The sequence below is a fragment of the Lactuca virosa genome, chromosome 6 (genome assembly GCF_052849685.1).
Source record: "Lactuca virosa cultivar CGN04683 chromosome 6, Lactuca_virosa_CGN04683_v6, whole genome shotgun sequence".
In the NCBI taxonomy this organism is placed as follows: domain Eukaryota; kingdom Viridiplantae; phylum Streptophyta; class Magnoliopsida; order Asterales; family Asteraceae; genus Lactuca; species Lactuca virosa.
This window is the reverse complement of record NC_136431.1, coordinates 114,453,736-114,464,257: the sequence shown is the minus strand read 5'-3', so window position 1 is coordinate 114,464,257 and position 10,522 is coordinate 114,453,736. Positions and strand designations below refer to the sequence as shown.

Genomic DNA, 10,522 nt, shown 5'->3' with positions numbered 1-10,522 from the left:
AGGTGGTGAACTATTTGATCGTATCGTTACTAAAGGTCATTACACGGAACGAGCCGCTGCTGTTGTAATTAAGACCATTCTTGAAGTTGTTCAGGTTATTAACTTCATTCTCGATATGAATATTTTTCATTTTTTAAACAATGTGTCGTCTTTATGCAACGTAAAAGAATGAAATCCGCGGGTTTTTGGCATGTTGTTAAACTAATATTGACGATCAAAAAATGATGATAGCTTTTGATTTGGTCAGAAAAAGAAGGGTATATTCGATGGAGGCTATATCTTTTTGTGTTTTGAAAGAACTCGAGGTTTTAACCCCCCATAAATCTTGATTTCTTGAGGATTGCCAATTAAAAGTTTAAACATGTTTAGTTATGAGTTTTCTTTAAGAACGTTATGCATGCATAAATCTTGAATGGGCGCTACTACTTATAATGAAAACCCTAATCTTAGGTATAGAATTTCTCATCTTGAATTCTTTGTCAACATAAATATGTCAACTTTTTTAGGTTAGGGTTTTTGTTATAAGAAAGAAATACAAATATCTTGAAGTCTTGATGTGTTCTGCAAGAATATAACTCAAGATTCGTTTACTTTTGTTAGGGTTTGATTTAAGAACCTAATATCATAAATCTAGCTTGAATTTTGTACGAGTGCCTCAAGAAAGAAAATTCCAACCTGTTTGAGTATTCTTTCTTACATGTTCTTTTATAATTTAATGTACGCCAAAATTCTATGTATAAGTAATTTTATATTTACATAGATATGTTATCAGATAGACGTTCATTGTTAATTCAATATATATATATATATATATATATATATATATATATATATATATATATATATATATATATATATATATATATATATATATATTGATTTTCAGTTAATATTTTATGATTATTAAACATATTTGTGTAGGTGTGTCACACACATGGAGTAATGCATCGTGATTTGAAACCTGAAAATTTCTTATACGCTCACAAAGGAGAAAATGCATCTCTAAAAGCAATCGACTTTGGTCTCTCTGTATCCTTCGAGCATGGTATATGCCCTTGACTTGATATGTATCAATAGTTAATGGTTTATATATTTCGTTATTATTTCTTACTTATACTGATTTTTTGTAGGCCAAAGGTTTAGAGAAGTCGTCGGAAGCCCATATTATATGGCACCGGAAGTACTCAAACGAAATTATGGGGAAGAAATCGATGTATGGAGCGCCGGTGTCATTCTATACATCTTGCTTTGTGGAGTTCCCCCATTTTGGGCAGGTACGCATGCCGTATGATTTCAAATATTTTGTTTGAATGGCTAATTCTTACACATACACAACTCTACTTCAAAATCTACATTTTGTCTCAAGCGAGACTTTTACCCTCAACATTTGATTAAAGGGCACCAATCTAACGTTACCTTAACTGCTAGAACAAATTTTGGTCCTAAAGATGTTACAAAGGTCAATGAACTATGCAAAAAAGTTACATCGGACTACGAAAACAACAAACTAGATTGTTACTTGATTGGGCCAAAGTGATGTGGAAAACTATTAATGCTTATTATGCTCTTCAATTAAATGCTAAAATTTAAATCCACTAACTGAAAAATGATATAAACTTGCTAGTTTTCCAAACCTATATACATGTTTAAATAGTAGACAACTAACTATATAAAACCAATATAAAGTTTCTACATCCTTAAATTAGATTTATGGTATAAGGGTAAATGTTATCAAAAATTGGGAAAGAAAGTATATTTGGTTTTGCTAATCGAGTATGGTTCATTGATATTTGATGGATTACTTGTAGTTCACTTTCCTTAACAAATATTTCTACCTTATATTAAGGTATCACATAATTCAGTAGGAGAGAATCCACTAAATACACTTTTAGATTCAAATACACAAGAGAAATATATGTATTTTTCTATATATACTCATTATATTAAGGACTAATGAAATAAGGATTTACAACATTTATTTGTATTTTTCTGAAAAAACTGTTAGGCAAATTGAGTTGTTTGGGAAAAATTAATCATATAGTTAGGTTGCCTATGACAACTTGAGTTGTTTGAGGCAGTTTGGTTGACGAAGGTAATATGGGTATCCAGTTGTACTACCTCACAAATTCATATCTCTTGCCCAAACCGTAGCGATGCCTTATAATGTTGCAAAAGGACGTACCCCCTTGAACCCCAACATTCGTTGTGTTCAGGATCAAAATTAGCGTATACAAGTGTGCACTCCACACCATCTAACTTGTTTTAGATCATTGTTTGAGTACCCGTTAGCACTTGTATAAATTCTAAATACACTAAATGGCCATGTAAAACTACAATAACCAAAAAATCAGCATATCTAGACGCCTTCACTTATCAGTGTTACTACCAACACAAGAACATTAAATCACAAGTTCCTTATTATAAGGAAGCCGATGCTTATATTTAGAGCGAAAACTTGTCTCAACAAACATTACACTAGGATGTCTTCACTAGTCAGTGTTATAGTTCTCACTTGGAATTACCCCATAACCACTTTTGAGAAATTATGAAAATCTATATGCCTTTCTTCTATTATAGGATGTATGTTTGTCTAATTACATCAACATCATTTTTGGATTAAGGTTCATTATTGTTAGTCTAAAAAAGTATTTGTAATTGTTAACTATATTGTGGACCTTTGTATATTGAATTTAATTTTGAAACAACTACTGCCTTTGTTTATTCACCACCCTAGTACCTTATGTTATAGAATATGATGAAGAACATAAGCAATAAATAATAAACCATAAAACAAATATAAGGTGGAAATCAGTGTATGAAAATCCACATGATATTATAATTTTAAATTATGAAGAATCAATAAAGAAACAAGGTATTGCATTGTTGCAAAATTCGATGGTACATGTTAGGATGTTTAGAAAAATTGAAACAGTAGTCTATATGACATGTTAATAGGCCTCCTAAAAGGACTATAATAACATCTAAACACCTAACTAAAAGGAAACCTATCTAAAAACTAGTAAACTTGGAAACCACATAACCAAATAGCCATGTATAGGAATTTAAATCAGCATGGAACAAACTTCACCTTAATAAGAAGTCCATATCTAGTAGAGAAACTCTAAACTTTCATATAAGTGGATTATGCAAGTAGTAGAAAAAGAACTAAGGACTAAACATGACTATCAACAAAGCTAAAAAAAATTCAATCCGGGATAGCAAAAATGGCTTTTTCATCATATCAGTGAGGATGTCACTAGATTTGATCTTACTTGACTTGGTATTGCCTTGAGCAGTCTCTGATATAATGTTGTCTAATCTCAGTATGCTTCATGCTTTCTCATGGAACATGGAATCCTTTATAAGGAATATAACACTTTCACTTTCGCACAATGCAAGATAAGTCACAACAAAGTACCTTGTATTAAATCTCTTAACTAGGTGGCTTATTCACATCATTTAATAACAGCCATATAATTTGATAAAGTTTTTGACAAATCCATAATAGATTGCAGTGTAGCCTTTCAACTTACAACACAATCATCAATAGTGAATAGATAACTCGTGGGGAATCTTCTCCAGTCTAAATCATTTATATAATGAAATTCGACCTATATATTTAACCTTGTTATCGGTTTTCTAAACTCCAAACAAGTAGCAGAAGTACCATGACGATATCTATAAACCCATTGATCTTTTCATAAATAAGCCAACAATACTCATGGCATGAGTTAAGTCGAGACAAGAGCAAATCATGACCTACATAAGTGAGCCAACAACAATGGAATAGTGTGTCATGGACAAATAACTTATTTTTTATTGTTTGAAGGGAAACTTTTGATGATATCCGAAAATGGACAACTAGTGGTTTCTAACTTATTTGGCATTTTGCATACTTAATCAATGTAATATTTTTTCATACACACACACACTCTCTGAAGTAGGTATATTTTTTCTAATTAGTATGTCCATGTTACTTTCCATTCTATTAGTCTTCTTTACATCACCCATACCTTTCATCTCATATTCACTACCCACCCATCCTTTGAGTTTTTCAAAATTTCCCTCATCTTCTTAAAAAATCGACATATCACCAACATAGAGAAGTACGTAAACAACCATGTCACTGTTAATTTTCAGTTACATAAAACTATGATATTGAGATCTTCTAAAATTTTATAATAGCATGAAGTTGTCAAACTTCTTGTATCATTGTTGGGAAAATTGCTTTAGACGATAAATGGAGTTCTTTAATATGCAAAAGATATTCTCTTTTTTTGGAACAATAAACCCTTAAGGTATACCCATTCAAGAAAACAGTCTTAACATCAAGTTGTTAAATCTCTAAATCTTACATACCAACTATGATGAGTAATGCATATCTTGGGTTATGCTATAAAATAGGTAAAATATTTCATTGAATTTGACCCATGAATTTGGTGATAACCTTTTGCAACTTGTATGGATTTAAATATTGCATAATCTAATTGTGTAATACCTTCCTTCTTCTTAAATACCCATTTACAACGAATTTGGTTCATTTAATTATAAAGTTTTACAAGATCCCATGTTTGATATTTTTCTAACGTCTCCATTTCTTCATGTATAGCTTTCATTAATCTATTAGAATTATCATAAGTAATAGCCTCAAAGTAGGATGATGACTCAATATAGTTTTCGATTTTGTCAACTACCTAAAAGGCATAAGAAAAAAATGCTTATTGTATCAATAAACATTTTGGGAGGTATGATATTCCTCCTAAGTCTATCAATTGCGATCGGTTGTGCCTAGGAATCATGAAAAGTCTATAATGGTATGTTTTTCGCAGTTGGAATGTTGTTCTAACCTTTAGTATTACCTTTAACTTAATTAATAGTGTGCTCCAACTTAATACAAGAGCTATGTTCTAAATCTCTAGGTCTGAGAAGGGATTTTTATCCTTAAATTGATCGGGTTAGGATCATAATAAAACATGATGGTTTGACAGTAGTTTTGTTGATCACAACCTTCCTTGATTCAGGATCCAATAACTTCTAATCATTGACGCTAAATTTATAACCAAGGAAGATACATTTTATGGCTCTTGGTTTTAGTTTCCCATTGTCGACATGAGTATAGGTGGTGTACCAAAAAATTCTCAACTTCAAGTAATATGTAGGTGAACCGTGCCATACTTTAATTAGATTCATTTTTTAAAGGGTATACAAGGAGATCTATCATTGAGACAACAAGTTGTAGAGCGTGCCTCAACCCATAATCGATGAAATAGATTTGAGTCATATAACATTCAATAGGGTTTGAGATAATTTTCATGTTCATGTCTTTGGCTACACCATCTTGTTGATGAATATAAAGAACAATGTAGAGTATGATGATGTCTTTGGGTTTTTAATATGAATCAAACTCTTTTGAATAAAACTCCATACCATTATCAGTATAAAGATTCTTTAAATCATGGTTTACATTTTAATCATAATATTTCAATCATTGAAGATGGAGATCATATCATATTTTCGTTACAAGATGTAAGGACACATTCTCTTTGAAAAATAATTGATAATTGTCATAATATAACTAGCACCTCACGCGATTTGTTTTGACATAATCAATAATCAAGAATGTCCCATAGGTGATGCTAAAAATGTAGTTCCTGCATAATTTAAAGTTTTATTTGTTATATACTTCAAGGATACTATACCATTTAAATGAGTTACAGCTCACTCACACATGTGGCCGCATCAATAATGTCATATCTTAGCATCATCTGATTCGATCGATTTTGCAAGTATAGTATTAGGAGATAACATCGAAATCATAAGAATGGAAGAACCTATAATATAACATATAATTATAGCGCCTCATACATAGTAGAGAATATTAGACTTCCTCATATAATTTTTTTCACAACTAGGGAACCTTTTTTTATATTTAAAACACCATCTTCACATACTTGTAACCGTTATTGTCATAGACACTTAAAGAGATTAGATTTCTCTTTATATTGGGACTGAAATTACTATCAAATAAAGTTTCAATAGTGTCATCGCACAACTTGATTTGGGTAATGTCAATATCTTCAATCTTGCATTGGGAATCATTGAAGACAAGAACTAAACTAGAGTTGTGAATTGGTTCAAATATGGTGAACCAATATTTGTGAGGACACATATGGTAAGTGATATTTGAATCGAGAATGAATGCCATGTTCATTTTGCAAACCCAACAACAACCACACGGGCCTACAAAACTGTTGTCACATGCACAATTTGTAGAATTATCATCTTCTTTACCTTGTGATTTATTTAAGTCTTTTATACTTTCTTTATTATGAAGCTTGTAGCATTCATATATTTCAAGCTCGTCTTTCTTTCAATATCTATAAGTCTTGCCTTTACCCTTAGAAATCAATTCACATTTCTTGTCTGGGGAACCTTTTTCCTTTGAAGTTCCTCAAATAGATAAACCCTCGGCTTAGAGATTGTTGGGACCATCAGAAGATACCATCCTCTTCATCTTTTCCTTGGCGTGTAAGGCTTCATAAACTTTACTAAAAGTAAGATTATCATGATTGTAGAGGATAGTATCTTTAAAATTTGAATATTATCTTGGAAGTGAGCATAAAAGAATCAAACCTGAATCTTCTTTGTTGTACTTGTCTTCCATGGTAACCAAATTAGACACAATCTCTTTGAAGTTGAATAATGGTTGAGCAAGTTTCCTCCATTTTAAAGTTTATGTGGAAACAACTTCTTCTTTAAATTCCTTTTACTACTAAGATCTTTCTTCATGCAAAGTGCAACATTCTTTTCTTTAAAACTTCCTATAGGATATTGTTGTGAAGATGGAGTTAGACTTAGGCATGGCTTTGCGTCTTTTCTTTTTCACTTTTTCAGTACAATATGTATGTATTTTTCTTCCAAAAGTATCTAGTGCATCATTTATATGAGTTTGAGACAATAATGCTCTCGTCTTCACTTGACCTAAATAAAACATGTTATCACGATTGGCGGTGGAATATCATACTACATAGAACTCAATTACAACCTTTTACATGATTATGAGAGAAGTAACTTTAAAGTTTTGTAAGTTTTGGAGGGAAAATTTAGTTGCATCTTAAGAGTTCTAAAGGGAAAATCCATTTAGGCAAGCGGGTTTAGCAAGAGAGAAATCGATTAAAGCCTTTATATGTGTTAAGAAAATATTGATTAGCGTTACCCACTTGTTATTGAATATGATGAATAATAGAAGCGTAAGAAGAAACTAGGACACAGTAATTGGGTGGGAACCTTCGTGGGAAAATCCAAAAGGAACTAAAACTTGTATTATATATGAAAAATTAATGAAGGCAGAAGGTATTACATGGTTGTAGAATTCAATTGTGAGTGAAAAGATTTAGAATAAATGAAACAATGATGTTTATGTTCTGACCACCATTTATATGTTAAAAGCCTATAAATTTATGTTTTGACCACCATTTACATGTTTAGAGCCTATATATCTCGCCGAATTCAATGTGAAGAAACTAGATTCCATATATGAGTGAGCATCATTTGAGATTTTATAATTGAAATAAATAAACTTATTCGGTAGATTATTGTTATCTGTAAATTGAACATATAGAAAGTTTCTTGTTGCAGAGACCGAGGAAGGAATTGCACAAGCAATAATCAAGGGTGACATAAACTTTGAAAGGGACCCTTGGCCAAGGGTCTCCGAAGATGCCATAAACATCATAAGGGGCATGCTCGACCAAAATCCATATGATCGGCTCACTGTGGAAGAGGTCCTCGGTATGTACTTCATGCTTATTATATTGTACATTCAACTGCGGAAACTAGTAATACGACCTTCTTATGTGGCCATAGAAAACAAATGGATTCAAAATGCCCACAAGGTTCCCAACATTCCTTTGGGAGAACACGTACGAGCAAGAATTCAACAATTCTCTTTGATGAACAAATTCAAAAGGAAAGTAATTAGGGTAAGTTTTTTTACTTAATTTTCATTGGAAATTTTTCAAAAAATAGCAACGTAATTTACTTTTCCTATCAATATTGTATTTTAGTTTTATCCATGATAATAAAATATTTAGGCGGCGTTTGGTTCACAGAATGTTTTTGAAGGAATTGGAATCTGCTGAGGAATTGGAATCTGTCTTGAATTGGAATCCAATTCAATATTCTGTTTGGTTAGCAGTAAATGGAAATTGAATCCAATTTTATATTTTGTTTGGTTGGCGGAAAATGGAATTGGAATAGTGTAAAATGACAAAACTACCCTTCTTGGTTTTTGATTACTTTTACATTGTTTTATAATTATATGTAGAGATATATTATATAAATTATAAAAATAGTAAACAAGTGGTGGTGGCGGCGGCGATGGTGGCAGAAGCGACGGTGGTGGTGATGGACGCAGTGTGTGGTGGCGACGAAGGTGGATGTGGTGGTAGTAGTGGCATCACTAGTGTTGATGGTAGAGGTAGTGGTGGTTGTGGCGGTGGGTGTTAGTGGCGGCGGTGGTGGTGGTGGGTGCGGGTGGCGGCGATGATGGTGGTGGTGGTAATAGAAGTTGTAGTGATCATAGAGTTAGTAGTAACAACGGTAGTAGGGTGGCAGTGTAGGTGGTAACGAAGGTTATGGGTGGTGGTGGTGACGGTGGTGGTGGTAGTGGTGTCGGCGATGGCGATGGTGGTGGTGGCAACGGAAGCGGTAGTAGTGGTGGGTGGTGGCGGCGAAGGTGGTGGCAGTGGCGACGACATCAGTGGTGATGGTTAGTGGTGGTGGCGGTGGTAGTGGAGGTGGTGGATAGTGGTGACGAAGGTTGTGGTGGAGTTGGTCGCGAGTAGTGACAGAGGTTTTTCATATTTAATGTTAAAAATGAAAAGGGTAATATGGTAATCTTCAACATTCCCACTTGAAGGAATTTTAATTTTCTAGTCTTTTAGATGAAATTTATTTTCCCTCAGTGGAAGGAAAGTTGGACACATTTAGGAATCCAATTCCTTCTCAAAACTTGAACCAAACATAGGAAACTGAATGAATTAAATTTCAATTCCTTCAGATTCCAACAGATTAACCAAACGACCCCTTATATTCTTTACATATATGATAATAACGTACTTATATTTTGTTATGATAGTAGCAACTTGTAAACTGCATGCTTAATTGCTATATTATAGTTAAAATTAAAAAAAAAAAAATAAGTGTCTTGTTATTATGGGTCAAAATAAAGTACATCTTATTAGTATTGAACTATGGAAAAACTATAAATATGTTGTTATTTTGGATACAATACAAAATAAGTGAATAACAAATGACATCCTTGTTATCATAAAAAGTCAAAGTGTTTGACCTTTTTAGGGTTTGAACTCAGGTGGTAGCAGAAAACTTGCCAGATGAACAAGTACATGGATTAAAACAAATGTTTGATGATATGGACAAGGACAAGAATGGATCACTCACCTTCGAAGAGCTTAAAGATGGTTTGTGTACGATTGGAGAACAACCGCTTGCTGATCCTGATGTTCAGATGCTAATGGAAGCTGTAAGTACCACTTTTGATTCATATAATTCACCAAAGTCGTATAGCTTACAATCCGCATACTTGATTGAAGGCTGATCTTGATGAAAATGGGGTCCTGAACTGTGAGGAGTTTATGATAGTTGCAGTTCACTTGAAACGGATCAGCAATGATGATCATCTACGCCGGGCTTTCCACCATTTTGACAAGGACAACAATGGGTACATTGAGTATGATGAGTTACGAGAGTCTTTGTTTGAAGAACACCAAAATTCACACAACGAAAAGCTTGTCCATGATATCATACATGATGCCGACCTTGATAAGGTAATTTAATTATTGAGAGAACAACATATTCTATGTACAATACTCAAAGTAACCTGGAAATGTATTGATTCCATTATGAATGTGTTGTAGGATGGTAGGATCAGTTACCCGGAGTTTGCAGCGATGATGACGACAGGGATGGACTGGAAGATGGCATCTCGACAGTATTCAAGAGTGATGTTAAATGCAATTAGCGTGAAAATGTTCAAAGGTGATACAATCGAAGAGGAAGAGGATATTGAGATAAGCTGATCTATGATCGATGTCTTTAATTTGTTATGTGAAGTAGTACATTTTGGTTACGTAGAAAATGATTTAGAATTAATGAGTTAATTAATCATGTAACTGTCATCTCCTGAATTACAGCTTACAAGTTTTTTCCATAGTAACATAGATTCGGGAAATCTTATGATGTGTAGTGTGTATCGAACCTAAGACTTCAAACATGAAAGTTAAGAACAAGTTGGGGTGGTTAAGAAAACTATATATTCTAACAAATAGCTAAAAAAAACAAAAGAAAAAAAGTTGAAAGAAACAAGATTATGTCATATGCATAGCATCATGCCGTTTCAAAGCATGAAATCACATCCATTTGAAAAGAATAATTTCACATTGGTTATAATAAAAAAAATGTGTTATTGTATATGAAAGCACCGTTTGACCAACTGCTTATA

At 32.9% G+C, this 10,522-nt stretch overlaps 1 protein-coding gene across 1 annotated transcript in view; it reads left to right on the top strand.

Annotated features, from left to right (window-relative positions):
* Nucleotides 1–10,254, top strand: part of LOC145119236 (calcium-dependent protein kinase 24-like) — a 10,796-nt gene extending 542 nt beyond the window's left edge. The window contains exons 1-8 of the mRNA XM_079054859.1: nucleotides 1–94; nucleotides 922–1,045; nucleotides 1,131–1,274; nucleotides 7,639–7,791; nucleotides 7,867–7,982; nucleotides 9,374–9,544; nucleotides 9,615–9,848; nucleotides 9,939–10,254. The exon at nucleotides 1–94 is cut by the window's left edge and continues 542 nt beyond it. Coding sequence (XP_078910985.1) covers nucleotides 1–94; nucleotides 922–1,045; nucleotides 1,131–1,274; nucleotides 7,639–7,791; nucleotides 7,867–7,982; nucleotides 9,374–9,544; nucleotides 9,615–9,848; nucleotides 9,939–10,100 — 1,198 coding nt within the window. The 3' untranslated portion in view covers nucleotides 10,101–10,254. The remainder of the gene's footprint in view (nucleotides 95–921; nucleotides 1,046–1,130; nucleotides 1,275–7,638; nucleotides 7,792–7,866; nucleotides 7,983–9,373; nucleotides 9,545–9,614; nucleotides 9,849–9,938) is intronic.
* The last annotated feature ends 268 nt before the right edge of the window (nucleotides 10,255–10,522 follow it).